This window comes from Monoraphidium neglectum (genome assembly GCF_000611645.1).
Source record: "Monoraphidium neglectum strain SAG 48.87 unplaced genomic scaffold scaffold00562, whole genome shotgun sequence".
Lineage (NCBI taxonomy): Eukaryota > Viridiplantae > Chlorophyta > Chlorophyceae > Sphaeropleales > Selenastraceae > Monoraphidium > Monoraphidium neglectum.
The window spans coordinates 3,213-24,985 of NW_014013066.1; the positions used below are offsets into that span (position 1 = coordinate 3,213).

General features: G+C 64.4%; 5 protein-coding genes across 5 annotated transcripts in view; 3 read left to right on the forward strand and 2 right to left on the reverse strand.

Moving 5' to 3' along the window:
- The window catches only part of MNEG_4156 (arginine-tRNA-protein transferase), a gene marked incomplete at both ends in the record, with an annotated part of 4,991 nt that extends 1,890 nt beyond the window's left edge, over positions 1-3,101 (forward strand). Inside the window, 5 exons of the mRNA XM_014047364.1 lie at positions 217-979; positions 1,245-1,340; positions 1,565-1,662; positions 1,940-2,345; positions 2,571-3,101. Coding sequence (XP_013902818.1) covers positions 217-979; positions 1,245-1,340; positions 1,565-1,662; positions 1,940-2,345; positions 2,571-3,101 — 1,894 coding nt within the window. The remainder of the gene's footprint in view (positions 1-216; positions 980-1,244; positions 1,341-1,564; positions 1,663-1,939; positions 2,346-2,570) is intronic.
- A 538-nt stretch (positions 3,102-3,639) lies between these two features.
- On the reverse strand, positions 3,640-4,692 carry MNEG_4157 (Ubiquitin-like protein 5; the record flags this gene model as incomplete). Its single annotated transcript, XM_014047365.1, has 4 exons — positions 3,640-3,663; positions 3,913-3,970; positions 4,261-4,361; positions 4,654-4,692. The coding sequence occupies 4 exons, from the start codon at positions 4,690-4,692 to the stop codon at positions 3,640-3,642; spliced, it is 222 nt and encodes a 73-aa protein (XP_013902819.1).
- A 1,209-nt stretch (positions 4,693-5,901) lies between these two features.
- On the forward strand, positions 5,902-6,265 carry MNEG_4158 (hypothetical protein; the record flags this gene model as incomplete). Its single annotated transcript, XM_014047366.1, has 2 exons — positions 5,902-5,921; positions 6,082-6,265. The coding sequence occupies 2 exons, from the start codon at positions 5,902-5,904 to the stop codon at positions 6,263-6,265; spliced, it is 204 nt and encodes a 67-aa protein (XP_013902820.1).
- Positions 6,266-7,529: 1,264 nt separating this feature from the next.
- On the reverse strand, positions 7,530-16,201 carry MNEG_4159 (hypothetical protein; the record flags this gene model as incomplete). Its single annotated transcript, XM_014047367.1, has 12 exons — positions 7,530-8,285; positions 8,453-10,909; positions 11,101-11,388; positions 12,881-13,162; positions 13,465-13,522; positions 13,773-13,830; positions 14,094-14,406; positions 14,607-14,705; positions 14,852-15,070; positions 15,304-15,369; positions 15,671-15,772; positions 15,989-16,201. The coding sequence occupies 12 exons, from the start codon at positions 16,199-16,201 to the stop codon at positions 7,530-7,532; spliced, it is 4,911 nt and encodes a 1,636-aa protein (XP_013902821.1).
- An 818-nt stretch (positions 16,202-17,019) lies between these two features.
- MNEG_4160 (hypothetical protein) lies at positions 17,020-20,786 on the forward strand (the record flags this gene model as incomplete). Its single annotated transcript, XM_014047368.1, has 11 exons — positions 17,020-17,133; positions 17,432-17,750; positions 17,984-18,054; positions 18,384-18,467; positions 18,768-18,869; positions 19,016-19,084; positions 19,387-19,452; positions 19,713-19,748; positions 20,129-20,212; positions 20,383-20,488; positions 20,659-20,786. The coding sequence occupies 11 exons, from the start codon at positions 17,020-17,022 to the stop codon at positions 20,784-20,786; spliced, it is 1,179 nt and encodes a 392-aa protein (XP_013902822.1).
- Positions 20,787-21,773: the final 987 nt, after the last annotated feature.

Sequence of the window (21,773 nt, forward strand, 5' to 3'; positions counted from 1 at the left end):
GGGCGAGCACGACGGGCGGGGCAGGAAACGCAGCCGCCCCGCCAGCAGCGGCGCAGGGTCGGTCGCCGCGGCGGCCCCGCAGGCAGCTGACGCGCAATCAGAGCTGCAGGCGGCCGCACAGCGGCTCCTGCAGCGGGCTGCAGAGCTGTTGTTGCAGCGACGCGCGCAGGGCGGTGGCAGTGAGCACAGCACCGCCCCTGCTGCGCCTGCGGTCAGGGTGGGAGCGCCCCCCGAGAAGGTGCTCAGGCAGCTTCCGCCCGGCACACTGCTGACATCACCCAGCGCGTTCCCTATTGCTGTGGCTGCCGCCAAGCTGAACGGCAGCGGCAGCTCTGGTGGCAGCGGTGCAAAGGCACTTGCAGAGGCAATCGCATTGGAGCTGGCAGCTGAAATCAACCGGTTGGCGGAGGCTGAGCAGGTAGCGCTGGTGGCAACAGCAGCAAAGGGGCACCTGAATTTCTTAGCAACTGAAGGAGGTGGCAGCGGTGACGCAGATGGAGGTGAAGAGGCGGCCGGCCAGGATATCCAGCAGCAGCAGCGACAGGCGGAGCAGCAGCAACAAGAGCAGCAGCAGCAGCAGCAGCAGCAGCAGCAGCAGCAGCAGCAGCAGGAGCAGCAGCAGCAGCAGCAGCAGCAGCAGCAGCAGCAGCAGCAGCAGCAGCAGGGGCCAGACGCATTGGTGGCGCGGGTGTCGATCGGCGGTCCCTCTGTGGGGGTGCCAAAGCAGCTTCAGCAGCAGCCCCCAAAGCTCATAGCAGCTGCCGACCACAGGCAGGGGAAGCATCGTAAGCAGCAGCAACAGCAGCAGCAGCAGCAACAGCAGCAGCAGCAGCAGCAGCAGCAGCAGGAGGAGGGCGAGGGCGACCCGGTCGCCACCATCGTGCCGGGGTCTTTGCCTCGGCAGCCGCGGCGGTTTCAAGTGACGCTGACACCGTCCCGCTTTTCGCAGGAGAGCTTCCAGCTGTACAAGCGGTACCAGGTGGGCGGTGCGTCACCGGCGACGCCCGCTCCTGGGCGTTGCGAACGCGGGCTCACCCGTATCTAGGCTTGGTTGGGTGTGGCACGGCAAGGTTGAGTGCTCTCCCTCCCTCATCTTGTTTTGAGCACACCACGCTGCTCGTCAGCTGGCTTGGCACCCAGCGCACGTTGGAAGGTCTTCCACTTCCTCGGGTGCGTTTGGCCGCAACCTGCCCCACGTCCTCGTGACACCCCTGAACGCCCCTGCACCCGACCCCCCCCCCCAGGTCGCCGTCCACCAGGACCCGCCCTCAAAGCTCACCCCCTCAGCTTACAGCAGGTTCCTGGTCGACTCCCCGCTGGACGCAGTGCCGCCAGGGCGGGTGCGCGCGTTCAGCAGCGGGTTTTTTTGCTGGCGAGGTGTTACATTCATGATGTGCACGCTTGCTTCATTGTGTTTGTGCGTGGGCAGTGATGCACTGTTGTTATGGGCATCCATGTGATGATGTGATTGGACATGCATGTGCTCTTGTCACTCGTTTGCGCATGCACACATGCACATACGCAACAATCCAGCTGAACACGCGGTTATTAATTTGCGCCGCAGGACCCTGAGGCCCCGGCCTGCGGCTATGGCAGCTTTCACCAGGAGTACCGCCTTGACGGGAAGCTGGTGGCGGTCGGCGTGGTCGACATACTGCCGAGGTGGGTGCCGTACAGTGGTGACGATCACACCCAACCACTTCTAAGGGGTACTGGTCGTGGCTACATCTGCTTGTCTAGATGTCTGGCAGGAATATATGATGTTATTGTTTTCTGAAGTGATACAACCCTTGAGTACCTCTCAAGTAGCCGTGCGTATGCTAACTTCCATTTTAAACTGTTTCGGGGTGGCACATACCTTCGACTCGGCCGAACCTCACACAGCCCCTAGCCCAAAACCCCTGCACGCTCCCTGGTCTCACCCTTATCGCCCCCACAGGTGCCTCTCTAGCGTGTACCTGTATTGGGACCCAGACCTGGCACCATTGGCCCCAGGCAAGATCAGCGCGCTCTTGGAAATCGAGTGGGTGGCGCAGCACATGGTCGCGTGCGGCCTGCCGCGCGACCCCAGCGCCAGCGCCACGGCCGCAGGTGGGCCGCAGCAGCAGACGCGCTCGCCGCGCGGGGGCCAGCCGCCGCCGCAGCGGCCGGCGGCGACGGCGCCGTGGCTGGCGGCGGCGATGGCGGCGGCGCACGCGGCGGGCGGCGGTCGGGCGCCTGAGGCGGGGACTGCGGCTTCCACGCAGCTTCGGTGGTACTACATGGGATTTTACATCCACACTTGCCCCAAGATGCGATACAAAGCGGAGTATGCTCCCAGCGAGCTTCTGTGCCCGGAGGCAAAGGTGAGTCCCCGGGTCCCCATGGGGCCAACTGTCAATGCACTTGGTTGTCTGGCGAGGCCTGTGCTTTGATGGCTGTGGTGGTCGGGTGGTGGCAGTTTTGAAGCAAGTACAGCAAGACTGAGGTGAAAGTTCAGTACGCTCAGACAGAGCACCAAATCGCACACCTTCTGGTGAGCCGCTCGCGCGCTCGCTTACTGCCACACACCGCCTGCCCTCGTCGCGCAGGCGTGGGTGCGCATCGACCCGACCGTGGTGGCGGCGCTGGACGCGGCACCGCTGGTGGCGCTGTCGCAGCTGCCGGGGGTGAGGGTGTCACCGAATCTTGCGCTGCATGCGCAGCAGCCGCAGCCGCAGCAGCAGCAGCAGCAGCAGCAGCAGCAGCAGCAGCAGGACCAACAGCAGCAGCAGGGGACCGGCGCAGGGCAAGGAGGAGGAACGCAGCAGGCAGCGGATGTAGGCAGCACCGGCCGCCGAAGCAGCTTGGGGAGCACTGCAGTCGCCGCCGCGCCGGCGGCCGCGGCCGCAGCAGCGACAGCGGCAGCGGCGGCGCCTGCGGTCCAGCCGGCGGACGCGGTGGGCGACCAGGCGGTGCTGCTGCCCGGCGAGCGGCACCCCATGCGCTGGCGCGTGGTCGCTGACGCGGGCCTGCTGCCCCAGGCGGCCGTGCGGGCGCTGGAGGGACAGATCCGCGAGTGGCAGGGGCTGGTCGGGCCCGTCGCGGCCACGATGGTGTACATACTGGGCGGCGCCGGCTGAAGCAGGCGGCCTGGGCCGGCGGTGTCATGCCGCGCTGCCAATGACGCCAGCAATTGTAGAGAGCGGGCAGCGAATTGACGGCAAGTTTGATCGAGTATCACAGAGGAGGGGCTGGCTGCAACAGGGAGGCGTGGCGGCTGGGGCCGCTCAAGTGCGAGCGTCGCACGTGCCGTTGTCCGTGAGAGAAGGGGGTGTCATGCGTAGCAGACAGCGCGCAAGAGCCTGCCGGCTTTCTTCACGTGTAAAATTGGCACAATCAATTCTAACACTATGATACCGACCAGCCCAAGTCTTTGAGCAGGAACTTACATCTACTCGTTGCAAGCCGAGCAGGGCAAATGCGCACGACAGAGCCAGTTTGCCTCTTGCACCGACGGTGCGCGCGCTCTACCATGCACTGAGCTTCAAAGCAGCGGCGCAGAAACCCAGCGGCATGAGAGCGCGCCAGCAGGCCTCTATCAACTTCGCATCCAGGCTTGCTCCACGACTTCAGGGGCAGCGAGCACTCGACATTGCATGGTCAGCTGTGGTATGAGGATCAGTTGTAGTAGAGCTCCAGGCCCTGGGAAGGGTTGGCAGGGATACAGGGACGACAAGAGCGAAGCGGGGCGGTCGGCTTGCGTCCAGTCATCGCCAGCGATCCAATCCAGGCTGAGGTCATGCCTGCCTGTAGGCAGCCCCTCATGTGCGACACAGGCGCGGCGCTCCGGCCACGTGTCGACGCAGTCGCATCGGTTTAGCGCCCCAGTGGCCGCGCCGAACCAGAGGCAGGCCTCAACCCCGGCCCCTGGGTCAGCACTCAGCCGCTCACCATGCCGTCGTGGATCTCATAGTCTGAGAGGGTGATGTGGTCCTTGTAGACGGTGTACCTGGCAGTGGAGATGGAGGTTTGAGGGACAAACTGACAGGTGGGCCAGAACAGGGGCAGGCAAGGAAGACGCGAAGCCTTCATCCTCCCGTCAAGGCGCGCTTGTCGCGGGCGCGGTGGCTGGAGGTGCACACAGTGCGTGCAGCGCGTTGCGGCGCTGCCTCCACTGTGTAACCCACGCCCTTGGCTGCAGGCTGGCAAGTGTGGCTTGCAAATTTTGACGCAGGACGCCGCCGCGCCGCGACATGAAAACAGGCAGGCCGCAGGCAAAGATCTGCCGTCGGCGCGCACCATTTCTGGATGCGGATTTTCTCGGGGCGCGTGCCCGTCTGCGCCGCCACCAGCTTTTTGAGGTCCCCTATGGTGTCATCCTCGTTGCACTTGATGCGCACCTGCGCTGGGTGGGGGAGTTTCAGCGTTGAGTTGCAGGTGGTCCCTGGCACTGGGCAGGAGTGATGGTGGGCTGGGCTGAGCCCATGTGTGTGGGTGTCCGCTAGACACCCGACCAGGCACAGCATGAAAACGCAATCAGTCTGGCCGCACCACCGCTGCGAGCCACACTGGAAACTGCGTGGGCAAAACACGTATGAGGCGCATTTGCGCCAGCCAGCTGATTTGGCGGCTGCAGGCTGTGGCGCAATGGCGCACGCAGCAGGGGTCCCCAACCCGAAGCACCCGCCACACCTTCTTGCCCAGGCGATCGTTGAGGATCACCTCAATCATCCCTGCTCCCGCTGCTTGTGCTGCTGCTGCCGCTGCTGCGCTGCTGCCGCCGCGGCTGCTGCTCCTGCTGCTGGTCACTGCTGCAGGCAGAACCAGAGCCAGGGTGATGTGTAGAACAGGATACTGCCGCAGGAAGCGCTTTCCTGGCGGCGCTGCCTGCCTGCCAGCAAGCTTGCCTGGCAGCTGCTGTGCGGCACGTGGCGGGAATGCGCGTGAGGAGCAGCAAGCTCGCTAGGCGCGCCGGGCGCTCGTCTCTAGCCTGATGTTGCTGCAAGGGCGCCTTAAGCACCCGCGCTTGTCTCCTTCGCCTTTTATTGAGGTGTGGAGCGGGGGTGCACCTGTCGCGGAGCTGCAGTGCAGCGCGCGGGGCGCAGCACGGCCAGACGGCCGGTTGGGCGACAGCGCGAGAATGACAATGCAATGCGGTTGAAGCGTGGGCTGGTTGAGGTCGGTACAAACAATAAATCACCCGGATCACAAATCGCAACGTTTTCTCACGGCGAGCTAGCTTGCCGGGCATAGAAAGCGGCACCGCTCAGCGTTCCGGGAGCGTGCTTGATCTGAAAGTGCTTCATTTAAGCCATAATCAACACGCCTGCATGGCGTATTCAGCTGCGTTCTATCGTGCATCGACTTGAGCGTGATCTCTGGCCCGCCATCCAGCCAGCGCAGCACGGAAAGATCTCTGCTCGTAGGAGTATAAGACGCGGGAACAGGTTGAGCAGTTCCTCGCCCATCATTGGGAGCCGCAGAAGACCTGAGCGCGAGTTGCACAGCTCAGCATCAGCATAGTGCGGCCGCAGTGGGCCGCTCCGCAACTCGCCCTGTAGCCTGCAGTGGCATGAGCAGCAGGCGGCACAATGCATCCCGAGAAACCAGAGCCACCGCAAGTCTCTGAGGCCACCAGGGCTGAGTTTCAGGCGGTGAGCCGCGCGAGGATTGATTGCGGCTGCATTCGACGGAGGCGGGTGTGCCCGCGAGCTGTCATGCGACATGGCGCGGCGTGCATGCGACGTCCTGCGTGGCGCTCCAGAGGCTAGCATTTCACCGCACATGCCATGAATGGTCATACCAAACCCCTGCTAGGCCATGCTGCTTCTCTCTGTGCATGGTTTCGGTTTGTATCATGCTCACCCACGTCACCAGCTGTACCCACTCCGGCTGTTCACACCTCTTGCGCAGTCAGCCCTGGCCAAGCTCGAAAAGCATATGACCAAGAAGCTTGAGCAGTGAGTGCTATGGAGCGGTTGGGAAGCGCAGATGGCGCTCGGCGCGTCACTCACTCCAGCGCTTCTTCCCTCATAATCGGTCATCAACAAAGTCTGCAGCAGGATGTCCGTCAGCAAATCCCCCTCAGCCATCGCCCTCACTCCCCCCTCACCCCGCCAGGGAGGACAAGAAGGCGCGGCTGGAGGCGCTGGCGCTGGCGGAGCAGCACGCGCGGCCGCCAGCGGCGCTCGCAGAGCGGGAGCGGAGCGGCAAGCACAAAAAAGTCAAGAAGGAGAAGCAGAAGAAGGAAAAGCACAGCAAGAAGAAGAAGGACAAGGAGCGCAAGGTGCGGTTGTGTGTCTGATTGTGTGCGGTTGTTCTGCAGGCAAGCGCTAGAGTGCGTTGTTCGCGCTGCACTGCATTTATGTGTTTGTTCTGCACGGGCTGGCTCCTCACTGCCGCTTCAACCATGGTTACTAGCCAACGGAGGCATAGGCAGTGAGCACGGCAGAGCAGGTTATACCGTTGCTGTTGCTCTTACTGGCAGCTGCGAACACCTTTACCACAGGAGAAGAAAACCAAGCACAAGAAAGAGAAAGGAAAGAAGAAAAAGCGGCGGCACGATTCTTCATCGTCCGACAGCAGCAGCGATGACAGCGGCAGCGACAGCGACAGCCACGGCGGCGGCAGGCGTGACCGAGGTGGAGACCGCGACCGCGACCGCAGCAGGAGCCGCAGCAGGAGCCGCGAGAGGAGCCGGAGCAGGAGCAGGGGCCGCGACCGGGGCCGCGAGCACAACGGCGGCCTGCAGGAGCGCAGCAGGGGCCGCTCTGCGTCGCCGCCGTCCCCCTCTCACAGCGGCGGCAGCGGGTCGCCAGGCGGCAAGCGCGGGCGCGAGAAGGGGCGGGAGCGGCACCACCACAACGAGCACAAGCGGAGGCGACGCAGCGGCAGTGGGAGTGAGTAGCCTATGGACGGCAGCTGATGGATGGAATGGGGCCAATGCCTGATGCAAGTAAAATCTATTGTGGGTCCCCCAGTACTGCATGTCGGCAACAAGATCCTGTGCAACCCCTACTTGCTGATTGCAGCACCACACAAGCCCAGCGCAGCCAACAGATTAAAAAAGGCATGTCACGATCGGTGTGGTACTCTGCAGCTCCTGCTCGCATGTTCGTTGGTGCTGGTCCGCCACGGAAACAAACCAGGACAGATTGCAGATCTGTCAGGCGTTTGGGTGGATACGTGCCTATCCTGCTGAGCAGCAGCCACAACACCCACATGCAACGGCGCTTCAATGACAACAAACCTGGCTGCTAAGAGCGCCGTGATGTGCTGCGTATCCATGGCTGACATGGCGCCTGCTGTAGACCTGCTGCCACCAGCTGTGCCGCCGGCTGTGCGCATGAGCAGAGCCGCGACCTCGCAACATTGTCGTGCACAGTGCCGCTGTCAAGCCTGCCTTGAGCTCGGCTGCCGCCCACAGCGTGTTGCAGCTTGGGTGCCTGCCGCTGCTCCGCCAATGCTTCCACCAGCTGCTGCGTCTGCTGAGCTGGCGGCACACCGCGGGGCTGCTGACCGTGGGGCTGCTGCTGCCCTGGAAGCAGCAGCCCCATGTTTGCAGCCGGCTACCGCCTGGTGCGCCGCCTCACAGGCGGCGGTGCAGGCCACGCCCTCCTTGCCGGCAAGGAACCTGATGGGCCTGGGCGCTGCTGCACCAATGCATCCATCAGCAGCTGCGCATGCTGGTATGGCAGCGACAGCCCCATGTTGGCCGCCGCCCACAGCGTGTTTGTCAGCTCCTGCGGTTTGGCTGCCTGCCGCTGCCGCACCAACGCCTCCACCAGTTGTCGTCCCTGCTGCTCTGGCAGCGACAGCCCCATGGTGGCTGCCGCCCACAGCGTGTTGGACACGTCCTGGGGCTTGGCTGCCTGCCGCTGCGACACTAACGCCTCCACGAGCTGCTGCGCGTGCTGCTTGTTCATGGTGTACTTCGAACGCGACAGCAGAGCCGCCGCGTAAAGTGCGTTTGACAAATCCAGTGGGTTGGCGTCCGCTCCCGCACCAGCCAGCTGCTCCAGGCACTCGTCCAGCAGCGGCGCCTCTGCAAACGACACCTTGCTGCATGCCCACACAATGTTGGCAAGCTCGCGCATGTTGCAGTCACCAAGCTGCGGCTGCAGTCGTCCCCACAGCCGCTGCATGAGTGGGTAGAAATCGCTGGGTGGCTGGCCCAGGTCGCGGGCCAGGTTTGCCGATCGCTTGAACGACGTTGCTATGTGGATGGCGTCGAAGGCGCTGCCGTGCCGCTGCTCCAGGCCGACTAGCTGCTCCAGGCTGGTAGCGCCGTTGATCAAGCTGGTCAGGAGCTTTGCGCTGGGGGCCTGAAATCGTGATGGATGGGATTTGATGGGGCGGCAGCGTTCAAGGATGTCAAGGGCAATTGGCACTGCATATGCCGAAGGAGACGGGTGGAGGGAATCAACAGCACCCAGTCCAGAGCGTGTGGACTGCGCCATTGTCGGAGACAGGGCGGCATTGCATACCCCACCTTGCGTTGGATCCATGGTGCTGCTGGGGTGGCCGCGCTCCCCAGCTGCGGTGCGCCACAACCACCGCCACCGCCCTTTGGGCCGCCAGTCCTGAGAGCCGCCTCGACCTTGCTCTGCAGGTGGCCCTCGAGAGCCGCGCCGTCCACCGCCGCCCACTCCCACCAGGGCACAGACACCACTGCATAGCCGCGCGCCGCCAGCGCCCTGTTGCGCGCCAGCGTCTCCCCCGTCAGCTGCCTGCCTGGCAGCAGAAAGTGGTGCGGGCCGTCCGCCTCGATGGCCAGCCGCTGCTTGGAGGCCGTGTGCGTCGCGGCAACATCAATGCTATAGGCGCCATCCTCTGTGCGCGCCTCCTGACAGCAGGCGGCCAGGCCTGGCAGGCGCTGTGCACATGCAAACACGCTCTGCTCAAACACTGTCCTGTGCTGCTGAGCCGTCCGCTGCAGCATCAGTTCCCACTCATCCCCGCACTGCTGCATCTGCTGCGCCGACAATGTGCCTGCAAGCCCGCCGCTGCCTGGCTTACAGTCCAGTAGCCAAAGATGCACCTGCCACAGCTGGTTGCGCTCAGCTCCAGTCAACCCCGCCTCCAACAAGCAACTTCCCGCCAGCTGCTTGCACAGTGCCACGACCTGCTGCGCCAGTTGCTGCTGGTCTGCCACGGCCACAGCCCAGCACAGGTTGCAGATCTGTTGGGCGTTCAGGATGGATGCATGCCTGTGCTGCTGCGCAGCAGCCACAAGAGCCACATACAGCGGCGCTTCAAAACTGCCCAGCCTGGCTGCTGCGAGCGCCGTGTTGCTGATGTGCTGCAGATCCATGTCTGGCGCCCGCTGCAGCGCCGCTCTTGTCAGCAGCGCCACGAGCTGTTCCGGGCGCATGCCCAACTCTGACAGCGCCCACAGGCTGTTGCTGATTTCCTGCGGGATCATGCCCTCCACAAGCCGCAATTTGCCAGCGGCGTCTGCTAGCTTCAGCAGAGCAGACTCCACAGGCGTTGGCAGCGTTGCCACGCGCCGAGCAGCTGTGAAGTTTGCCGTGAGCTTGGCCGCCGCCCACAGCGTGTTGGACAGCTGCTGTGGCTTGGGTGGCTGCCGCTGCTGCACCAACGCCTCCACCAGCTGCTGCACGTGCTGCTCTGGAAGCGACAGCCCCAAGGTGGCCGCTGCCCACAGCGTGTTGGATACGTCCTGCGGGTTGGCTGCGTGCCGCTGCTGCACCAAAGCCTCCACCAGCTGCTGCGCCTGCTGCTCTGGCAGCGACAGCCGCATGGTGGCTGCCGCCCACAGCGTGCTGGATAGCTCTTGCGGCTTGGCTGTACGTCGCTGCTGTACCAGCGCCTCCACCAGCTGTAGCACCTGCTGCTCTGGCGGCAACAGCCCCAGTTTCGCCGCAGCCCACAACGTGTTGGACACATCCTGCGGCTTGACTGCCTGCCGATGCTGCAACATAGCCTCCACCAGCTGCTGTGCCTGCTGCTTGGGTAACGGCAACCCCATGGTGGCGGCCGCCCACAGAGTGTTGGAGAGGTTCTGCGGCTTAGCTGCATGCCGCTGCTGCACGAACGCCTCAACAAGCTGCTGTGTCTGCTCCTGTGGCAGCGACAGCCCCATGCTGGCCGCCACCCACAGTGTGTTGGACAGCTCCTGTGGCCTGGCTGCATGCCGCTGCTGTACCAACGCCTCGACCAGCTGGCGCCCGTGCTGCTCTGGCAGCGACAGCCCCATGGTGACCGCTGCCCACAGCGTATTGGACAAATTCTGAGGCTTGGCTGCCTGCCCCTGCTGCACCAACGCCTCCACCAGCTGCTGCGCCTGCTGATCCGGCAGCGCCAGCCCCATGGTGGCCGCCGCCCACAGCGTGTTGGACACGTCCTGAGGCTTGGCTGCCTGCCGCTGCAGCACCAACGCCTCCACCAGCTGCTGCGCCTGCTGCTCTGGCAGCGACAGCCCCATGGTGGCCGCAGCCCACAGTGTGATGGACAGGTCCTGTGGCTTGGCTGCCTGCCCCTGCTGCACCAACGCCTCCACCAGCTGGACTGCATGCTGCTTGTTCATGGTGTACTTCAAACGCGACAGCAGAGCGGCTGCGTAAAGTGCGTTTGACAGGTGCTGTGGTTCAGCGTCCGCTGCCGCGCCAGCAAACTGCTTGAGGCACTTGTCAAGCAGCGGGGCCTCTGCAAACGACGCTTTGCTGCATGCCCACACAATGTCGGCAAGCCCGCGGGTAGTGCAGTCACCAAGCTGCGGCTGCAGCCGTTCCCACAGCCGCTGCATGAGTGGATGAAAGTCTCTGGACGGCTGGCCCAAGTCGCAGATCAGGTTCGCCGATCGCTTGAACGACGTTGCTATGTGGATGGCGTCGAAGATGCCGCCGTGCTGCTGCTCCAGGTCAACCAGCTGCTGCAGACTGGTGGCGCCATTGAGCCAGCTGGTCAGGAGCTCGGCGCTGGGGGCCTGTGAATTGGCATGACAATTGGGAGTGACGGCAGCGTTAAAGGATGCCCAGGCGTGATCAGAACCAATCAGCACTTGCACAAGGGGTGAACACAACAGCAGTAGAACCACTGGAGTATAACCAACAGCACCCAGTCCAGCGGATCTGGGCTGCGCCACTGTCCGACACAGGGCAGCATTCAGACCCCCACCTTGCGTTGGCTCAAGGGCGCTGGCTGCTCTGCGCCCCAGATCCGTTGTGCGCCCCCACCACCGCCACTGACCCGTGGACCGCTATTGCTGCGGCCACTGCTTCCGGCCTCCTTGCCGCTTCCTTTGCTGCTGCGATTGCTGCTGCGCTCCCAGAAGCTGCTGACCACACTGCTCTGCCCCCCTCTGCTGTCGGCGCTGCTGCTGCCGTCCTCGATGACGCCCAGGGAGGGCACTGTATCACCGCTCCCAGCGGCGTGAACCAGCCGTGGGTCCCCTGCTGCCGCGTGCTGCACGACATGTTGAGCGACGGAATGCTGCAGCCGCCACGCTTGGTGCTGCGCCCGTCCATGCAGGTGCAGAGCGCATGCCGCCAGCCTGCCCCAAAGCCCTGGGGAAGCTTGGCATCCTTGAAAAAGCATGTCCAGGGGTCCAAGAGCCTGCTAATCCAAGCAACACGAGAGCGAATCCGGACATGCAAGTGCCGTCAGAGGGATAAAACGATTACCAAAGAGGGGTGCTTCGTAGACACGGCAGGCGGCGTCCCACACTAACTGCACCCACCGCAGCCCCCGGCCCGACAGCAGGACGCAATGGAAGAGCTCGAGCACCTTGACAGCAGTGCGGTCGCTGGTCCCCAGCTGAAACGCGATCTAGATCGGCATGCCCTAAAGCGCCAGCAGGAGACGCAGCAAGGCAATGTACATGTAGAATTGCACGAAGGAATATTACAGCATACTCGTAAAGCAAGCGACGACTGCAACGTGTGACCGATACTGTATATGACGCGCGATGCACAGCCTGGGCGAGATCCAATCGGATGCACGCTTTGACTGGTCACTTGGCGCACCAGCCCTTCTGCGGGCCATGCAGCAAGCATTTCTTGTTCGTCTCAGAGGTTCCCTGAGAATACACAGAAGTCGCATGCAGTGAGGAGCACGTCGTTACACTGTGGTGACTGGAGGAGCCCATCACCGTAGACACCCACACGGCAATTGTGGCAACTTCTCACAGGTTCCCTGAATGAAAGTGCAGCACAGCGGAGCAGCGACACCGTCCCAATGTGCTGGTGAAGACGATTGAAACATCGCACTCCATCTGCGCCAGGCCAACCAGCTGCTCCAAGCTGGTCCCGCCGTCAGTCAAGCTAGTCAGGAGCTCGGCGCTGGGGACCTGCAAATGGATCCTGAACAGAGGTGACGATAGTGTCAGCGGATTCTGAGGGCTCATCGACATCCTCAAGTGTCCACAAGGTGACATGCGGAGGGAATCGAGTCTTCACTGACTTCCAACACCCGATGCAGCGGTTATGCAAGGCATAGCACCTTGCGCAGCAGAGTAGCTGGTGCACACAAGCCAGAAGCAGTTGTCAACACATCACCATCTCATGCACTACCATAACAGACTAATGCTGCAGGCGAATGCGGGCATGACCGCGTCTTGCACACCGACCGCATTGCTGCGGCCCTGAGGCCCCACAGCACCCACTTGCCCCCGGAGCCCCCTGCCAGTGCCACACTTTGCTTATGTCTAGCCATGGCCCTGCTGCTTGTCCTGTGGCCAGAGGCCCACAGGGAGATTGTTTCTTACTTGGCCGGTGAGCGACCCACGTCGTGGCATAACACTCAGCATTGAAACATGGATCAGATCGTCATACAAGTAGCAGGCATGAAAACACACGCATAACAAAAGGGAGGATGCCAACTGCAACGCACTGCAACAAGCCTCTCGCCGGCCCCACAAGCAGGCAAGGCACTCGCCTCATGCCCCACCTCCCCCCACGCCCCCCTCAAGTGCACCCCTCGCCTCTGCGATCGCCGCTTTCAAATCCTCAAAAGCAGCCGCCACGTCGTCGCACGCCTCCTCGCCCTCCTCCGCCCTCCCCTTCTTGCCGCCCCCCCTGCCGCCCTTGTGGGCGCCGCCCCTCTGCTTCGCCAGCAGGCCTGCCCCATGGTCTGCCGCCTCCTGGGCCTCATCCAGCAGCCCGCCAGAGTAGTAGGCCAGGCCCAGCATGTGCCACACGTCGGGCACCGAGTCGTTCTCCGCTATCATCTCCTCCAAGACCTGGGTTTGCGTGCGGGCGGATTGCGGGTCGATTTCGAGGGCTGCCTGCTGCGGGTCGCGGAATCCAGACATGTCCAGGGGCGAGCATGCGAGCCAGGCAACGGCGAGGGATACAGGCAGAGTGCCGTCATCAGCCCATGCAGACAGCGTGCCCCTGTGATTTGACGCACGGGGACTGTGGGATGCAAAAAGGGCGCGGACGTCGACCACATGCGGCGTGTGCTGTGCGTCACCGCTTGATCTGTGCCTGCCCGCTGCTCTGCAGCCCCACAAACACAGCCACCCCCGCCCCCGCCACCCACCTGCACGGCGGCGTCGGTTGATTCATCCAGCTCCAGCAGCAGCTTGGCGCACTCAAACCTGGCGTCGTGGTGCGCATGCAGGAGTACTTAGTGCCAAGAAAGATTCCAGGCTACAAACAACACTGTGAGACGGTGGACACATGCGGTGCTCGGCAAATGCCAGGGGCCGGTCGTAATGCAGGCAATCAGCGCCATCCAGCCACCATTCAAAGTCTTCAATCACGGCCCTCGTCCCAAAAATTGGCAACCAAGCGTGTGCCGGTCGGATCTAGTCGGTCAAAGTCGTCACATCTGGGGCCAACTCCCACCTGAACTCGAAAGAAGGCAGGTCGTCTTCCTCGTCAGCATCCACCCAGTCACCACTGCCTGAGAGGTACAAGAGGGGGACCGGTGTTTTGGATCATGTACATCACGGCGTGAACAGGAGGGAGATATGACCGCTGCCACGCGACATCCGTTGCACCAGGCCTGCTGCATGCCGGCTGCCACCCTCATGCACCCCTATAGCACACGAGCATGCCACCCTCTGGCTCCACCCGTGACCCTCTGCTGTTCGCCCACCCTGTGTGGTTTGCTACGGAACTATCCTCCCCCCAAACGCGCGCTGAGGCCGCACTCCCCCTGCTCACCGCCCATGTCGTCGTCGTCGCCACCCATGTCCTCCTCCCCAAGGTCCTCGCTCATCGTCCGAGGCTTGACGACCGCCGCCGCTGCGCCGTCACTGCCCCGCCGCCGCCGCCCGCCCTTGCCCTTGCCCGCTGCCGCCGCCGCCGCCACATCCCCCAACTCTTCATCACCATCGTCGTCACGCTCGGAACCCTCACCGCCCTCCTCGTCACCTTCCTCATCCAAATCCTCGTCCTCGTCGTCCTCCGACCGCTCAGGTTTGAACCAGAGGGCCATGCTCTCCCGCAGCAGCGCCAGCGCCTCGTCCTGGCGCCCCTGAGAGGCGCCGAGGGGCGAGTGGGAGAGGCCCGGGGTACAGGGGGTCGACGGACGGGGGCTGGATGGAAAACCAAGCGTGGATGAGTCCAGGCGGGCGCTCTCGCGGCACAGGGCTGTTTGTAAAGGTGATGTGTCTGCCTGCATGATGCAACTGGCATGCAACGCATGTCTTGATCCAACCGCCGGTCAGACCTTACCTGCTCATAGCGCAGGCTGGCCAGCGCCTGCAGGGGCTCAGGGCTCGAAGCGTCCGCTGACCGGGCTCGTTGCAGCAATGACGCGACCTCCTCTGCCGCCTACAATGTGTCGTTTGGTCCCGGGCGCGGACATGTCAGTCTCTTGGAGGTGATTTGGCACAACCACTGTGCACAATGGATGCAGAAAAGCGGTGCTCAGCCAGCATGGCGCTTGCGGTACAGGGATGGCGGCAAAAGCCACCCACCTCCTCCAAGTTGCCAGCCGCCGCCATGGTCATCTCCGCCAGGCTGCACAGCGCTGAGCACAGCTGCTGCTTCAGCTCCCCCGCTTCGCCGCCTGCGACGCCGCCGCCCTTGCGCCTGCCGCTGCCGGATGCGGCCGCTGCTGCCGCGGCGTCTGCTTGGGCCGACAGAACCTCCACGCCGCGGCGGGTGGCAGCGAGGCCCTCCTCTCCTTCCAGCAGCTGGTTGGGGCAGCAGCAGCAGCAGCAGTAGCAGCAGCAGCAGCAACGGATTTGATAGTGATCAGAGGCGCGTAGTGTGCCATTGGGCAGCACCTTAGATCTGCTCTGCATTGCACATTACACAGCGAACACCATGCATCCGTTGCTCATCCCACCCAAATGGCATTCCTGCCACCTGCAAGCACCCTCACTACACCCATGTGCCAGGATCTGGAACCACTGGCCTGACCCACCTGCCCGAGGTACATGTATTTTTCAAACCCTGCGTCCGGCGACAGCTCCACCGCTCGCCGCAGGACCTGGCCGTTGCAAGGGGAGAGGCGCAGGCACCCATTTGCGGACGCCGTTGGCATACAGGGCAACAACCGCCAAGGCCCGGTATTGCTGCTACAGCTGCTGTGCTTGATGGCCAGGAGTCTGGCGCAGACACCACTCTTCCTCGTGTACTCTCAAGACAAGCCGCACTTTTCCATGCAAAGGTGGGCGGCCACCCCTCCTCTGCATGACGTCATCAGTGGGGCAACAGGTGCTGCGGGGCGGCCAGTTCCTGTGTTGCCCGCAGGCAGCGCAGCAGCGCGGTGCTGGGTGGGTGGCGCCCACCATGACGGCGTCGTCCGCGCGCCCTGTCTCTGCGAGCAGCGAGCCGTAAGCATCCAGAGCCTCAACGTTCTCGGGCTCCCGCGCGGCCGCCTCCGACAGGCACTGGCGAGGGTGTGCGGGGCAGGCGGCGCACGCGTTTGGGGCGGGGCGTCACGCCATGCAGCAGGGCTCGTCTTCTCCAGGCGATGCAGCGGTGCAGCGCTTTGCATGCAACCCCCTTCGGCGGCTGGAACCATATTTTTCCAGTACAGGAAGAAATCTTTGCCCAAGTCGGTCGTTTGAGGATGGCAGTTACAGCAATGATTTAGTTGCGCCCACCTGCAGGGCCAAGTCGTAATCATCATAACCTAGAGCCTGCTGCGCCCTCTCGATTAGCTGCGCCGCGCTCGCGCCGCTGCCCCCGCCGCTCCCGGCCGCCTTCTTTGCCCGCTGCTTCTTGGCCGCCACCGCTTGCTGCCTTCTGCTGCCGCCGGCTGCGGCGGCAGCGGCGGCGGGGGCGCTCGCCTTGATACCAGAGCGCTGCTTCGGCATGGCGACGGCGTCCCCACTCGCGATTTCCTGCTGCTTTATGGAGCGGCGGCAGAGCCGCTCAACGCTCCGGCCGCTGATGGTCGGGGCCGCGGCGTCGTGGTGTAGGTCACTGGCGCGGGCGGCACTGGCGGCTGCCGAGCAGAGCAGAAACGCGCCACAGCGGAGGGCAGCCGGTCGCAAATGAGTCCAAGCGGATATGACGTGACAAAGCCTACTATTGTATAGAGCGGATCTGGAGCACGCCCCTTTGCGCGCAGCGAACTTGCGTGCTGCACGCACTGAGGTGCCGGTATAAGCGAGTGTCACGCGCTCTAGAAAAAGTCTGTATTACATAAACACGAAAAACAAGACAATGCAGCCGTACGTTGATATGTTATAGAAAGGTGCCAGATCAACCAGCTCTACATCCCCTTGCAGACAGGCTTTCTTTGCTGGCGGGATTCGGTGAACCAGCTTCATATAAAAGCTTTTAGAAACCTCCCTGTACGAGGTGGTGGTGCGTCGCGCAGGCACGGCCCGTGGCTTGGCAGCACAGCGGCATTGTTGGGCGGCGCTGCTGCACCAGCGGTCGCCTGAACCCGTTTGCGCCGTGCGCGCCGCCACACAGCACAGCTAGGCGCGTTTGGCGTAACTGACACTGCGCTGTAGCCAGTCCAACAGGCACAGTGCTGGGAGCACCCCTTGCGGAGGCAACGCAGGGCACACCAACAGCACCAGCAGCAACAGCAAGGGTTGAGGCAGCAGCATCGGTGGTACCAGCAGCAACAGCAGCGGCAGAAGCCGCGCCGGCCGCAGCAGCAGTGGCAGCGGCAGCAGCCATGCCCGGCCAGCCGGACTTGGTAGAGCTGCTGGCGCGGGAGCCCGGCTTCGCCGGCGCAGTGGGAGCGCGCAGCGCACGCGACGCGGCGGCGGCCGCCCTGGCGGTGATACGGGTGAGGAGGGCGCTGAAGCAGGGCGGGCGTCGCGGCTGCGCATGTCCTGCTGCTGCTGTGGTGGACGCGGACGGAATCCACTGGCATCCAAACACACCTGTGTGCCACGATCCCCTTACCCTTTAAGCACATACTGAAGTATGTGAAATTGTAGAGCACAGTGTTGGTGGGTCAACATTCTGCAAGGTACATGGAGCCTTCAACATGGAGCCTTCGAAGCAGTGCGCCCCAACCCGCCCTCGTCCGTCCCCTCACAACAACTGCGTGCGCCGCCGCCCGCCCCTCGCGCCGCCCGCAGAGCAACTGGCGCATCTTCGGCCCCGGCCTGCGGCCCGCCAATGCGCCGCCGCCGATCTCCCTGGGGCACCCACACCCCCACTCCCACCACGCGCACCACCCCCACCACACACACGAACCGAGCGGCCCTGGTGCGGCCGCGCGGCGGCCGAGCGACTCAGGCGCCGCCACCGCAGCAGCAGGGGCGGCAGCAGCGCCGGCGGCGGCGCCCGCAGCGCCGGGTTTGGGGCCAAGCAGCGGCACGCCGGCGCAGGCGGGGGGCGTCGGTTTGGCACGGCAGGCAGGGCGGCCGGTGGAGAGGCAGCAGTCTGTGTTTAGAGGTGAGCACCGCTCTACTGCAGACTTCTGTTATCGCCACAAGTCGTCGTTGTCTGGTCAGGGAGCATGCCACGGATTGAAGGTTGAGCGGAACCAGCAGCAGTCTGAGAAAGGTTGGATGCCCAGGGTCTGCTGCACGGTCCTGCCGCTCCGCGTCGCTCCCTGCCTGCCTACCCTGCAAGGGGCCCCTCGCCCGCCCGCGCCGCCCCTCCCCGGCCCTTCACCGTGCGTCCAGCGCGGGGCCCCCTGAAGCTGAAGGACTTTATCAAGCTGATGCGGAAGGAGCTGGCCGCGACAGAGGAGCAGGTGCAGCATGGGGTCGCCTTATGGGGCGGCGCTGGCGCCCACAACCCTCAGCCTCGGTCAATCCATGTTTGTTGTGTATGCGCAAGTAGTCATGCTGCTGGGGCATGTGAAGTGTGGGCATGCTGGTGAGGAGCGCCGTCCTGCGGGAAAGAGGGAGGGAGGGCAATGGTGGTGCAGCCAGCCCAGGGGCGTCCAGGCACTGCGGGCTGTCGCAGGGCGCGGAGCGCGCTGCGGCAGCCAAATAGTACCAACACGTGTGCGTCAGGGCCCCCCGACGGCGTCACGAGAGCTCAGAGTATGCGTGGCGCGTGCCCAATCCCCTCCGCCAGGTGCCATGGAGCCTGGTCGAGAACCGGTGGCGGGCGCAGCGCAAGAACTGGCAGCGGCGCGTGCGGCAGGCGGACACCATCCAGGTGGGACCGCAGCGCGCGGGGTCCTCAGATGCGACGCGATAGGCATCCACATGCCGCCTAGATGGACCCACAGGCTTCGGCGCTGTGATTTTTTGGTGTGCGTTGCCGTGGTCCCGCGGCGGGCGAGGCGGGCTGAGTAGCGGCGCCACTGCGCGTGGCCGCCAGCTGTTTTGGGGGTGGTGCCATTTTGGGCGGCAATCCAACGATCCCCAACGTGCAGACCTGGAAATTCGGTGCCTTCTCTGCAGCACAGATCACCACCTGATCACTCCCGTCCTCACATCCGCTCCCTCCCGCCAGGGCTTGGCTGGCTGCATCTGGGAGCTGCACGGCACCCTGCGCACCGACAAGGCGGCCGGACTCTTCGCGTCCGGCGGCCAGTGGGAGCGGTCGCTGCTGCAGGTGCGCGCGTGCGCGGGGGCCCCGCGTCACGCTGCTCTCCTCAATGCTGCGTGCCACCGGTACGCGCTGCTGCTGCACGGTGCGAATGGATTACGCACACTGGTTTTCTTAACGCCTTCTTTCCATCCCAATGTTCCTGGTGCCAGGTGGTGAACGGCCTAGGCAACCAGCTGCAGCTGCAGACGGTGTGGGAGGAGATGAGGGGCCTGCTGCAGGTGCGCACCGCCGCTCGGGCCAGCGCGGTTGGGGTCCAACGAAGGACGCCCGCGCGACAGCGGTGCGGCCACTGTGCCAGGTGGCAGCGCAGCACTCAAGGGAACATCATCGCGCACCTGGCGAAGGGGTGCTGTGCATGAACCATCACGTGCCTTGCCCTCGGACCCCCTTCCGTGGCTGCCCTGCTCCTGGAGCATGCGGCCCTCTCCCTCCCCCCGAGGGGCCCCTGGCGCATGAGCGTTACGCCTGCATCCCGCCCTGCCCCCCTCATGGCGTGCGCCCAACCAACCACACTTCCCAGTCGTGGTTGGAGAAGCAGCAGCTGCCGGGAAGCTCCGCGTCCCTGGACAAGGCCTCCTACGCTCAGGTGTGGCCGGCACCCGCCGCTGCGCATGTCACCGCTTGGGCCAGTCTGTGCCCCGCTGATGTGTTGACCGCGCCCAGCCCCCCAGCCGCAGCATAATCCTCTTCACCGCGGCTCGGCACCGCGGCCGACACGCAGCGTCAAACTTTGCGGCCCCTCGATCGCAGCTGCGCCCTGCGCTGCCCTGATGATCCAACCTCATCCGCGGCCTGCTCTTCCTATTTGACATGCGTGCACTTACACGCGTGCGCCCGCGAGCGCAGGCCGTGCGCACCTTCAACGTGCTGCAGGAGGCGGCCGTGAGGGGACCAGAGTACTTGGACCAGGCGCGAGGGGGAGGGGGTGTCAAAATAACAGCGTCGCTCGCCACCATTGCACGGGGAGGGGGGGCGCCTGCACAGCGAACAGGACTGCGCGCCGTCGCGTTGAGCTGTTGCCCAGGGCGTCGGTTGCGCACCGGGCGATGGGATGCGACCACCGTGGCGTTGAGGAGCGTCGCGCGAGGTGCTGGCTGGGTCGCAGGCCGCCCACGAGTGGGGCCAGTGACGGCATGCTGCCTTTCTCAAGACGCCTGCGGCCGATCTCGCAATCTGTCGATCGCGCGCCCTCCACCCCGCCGCCTCGCTAACACCTTCTCCCCCAAAACCCTTCCTCATCTCCTACACCCCCTAAACCCCAGGTCCCCCTGGACCAGATCCTGGGCAGCCAGAGGGAGCTGCAGGCGCTGCAGGCCATCATCCTCAGGGAGCACGCCGCCATGCAGGTGGCGGCCAGGGTCGGCCTGAAGATACCTGCTCTGATTAGACCCGATCTGATCTGGTAGCATGCCTGCTGCTCAATGTGGTGTAGATTATAGAGCAAGGGCGAGGCACGAAAGCCTCCCGGGCCAGTGCCGTGCTGAACGCTGGTGCCGCCGGCCCCCCTCGTGCGCAGGCGCGGCTCCAGGAGACCGCGACTGGCGGGGAGAGCGGCGGCGGTGGCGGCGGCGGCGGCGGCGGCGGCGGCGGCGGTGGCGCTGCTGCGATGCTCACAGACCCAGGTGCGGTGCGCCCTCAGCTGCGGTGGCCTCACAGCTGTTGCCCCCCATCTTGCAGCATGGCTCAAGCCCCTCTTCTCAGGGTCACCCCTTGCAATGGATCTACTCCGCGCCGCCGTCCATCAAGCCTCCCCCAACCGCTTGCCCAAACCCTCTCTCTCCGAGCCGCGCAGCCGCCGCCCCCGACGGTCTGCTGGCAACCATCGGGAAGCTGCCCGGCGTGAGGGGCGCCGACGACGATGATGTCGACACCGATGGTGACGTGTGCAGCGAGGCCACAGACATGGACGACTCAGAGTGATTTCACGCACGCATGGACCGGGCGCGGGCCTGCGGCGCCGTTGCTTGTGCCATCCTGGGGCCGGCGGCTGCTGGGCTGCAACCCCTGCCGCCCCGTAGCCGTCAAAGCGGTTGCCAGGTGTCGGCCCGGCAGTCCCTCAAACAAGCAAACCCCTCCCTCCGAGCGCTTAATTCAAGGGTGGTCAAATCTGCAAGTGTCTTGAGCTGAACGTGCACCAGACCGCTCACCGCTTGAGGCCGTGCGGGCAGCGGCTGGCTTTGCTGCTCCTCCTTGAACTGGGTGGCGCCCGCCACGGCGTTGTTTGCAGCAGGCTGCCCGTCATGCCCGCATCATGACGAGCTGGCAGCGACGCCTGGACCCCCCCCTCCCCCGTGAGAGCCGACCCCCGGTGTGGCCCGGGCGCATGGTGCGGGCGCGTGTGATCCGCATGCAATCAGCTTGCAATCGCGCGCTTGATGAGTGGGCGCCACGGCCTGCAGCAGGTGCTCATGCACCAAAGCAGCACCTGCGTGACAGTGCACCTGCAAGATTGATGCGGCACCCTGTGTAACGGCCACGCCAACACGCGCGCTGCCCAGAGGTTGCGAGCGATTCTGGGCCCCTCCAACAAGGTCTCCCTGCAATAGACGCGCGACGAAAGGCTGTGGCAACTCGGCTCCCACTTGAGGGGTAGCAGTGTCGTGGCAAGTGGCAGCGCGTGCTTGGACACGTCGAGCGTTCGGGCAGCGTCATGGCTGGACGCGTTGGCATGCAGGTAAGAGGGGCAAGCAAGCGGCACTGCGGAGTGTCGCGCGAGGTGAGGCAGTCTGGGGCAGGGCCCGCCCTCTCACGCTGCCTATGGGGCCAGTCACAGCTGCGGCACCATCACCCTAGCGGGCGGCGGAGGTGACAGCTGCCCGTCACGGCGCCAAAAACTCCATGACTAGTCACAGGCTGGGGATCGTGGGCTTGGGGATGTGGATCCGCAGACCCCGTCGATCAGCAGCT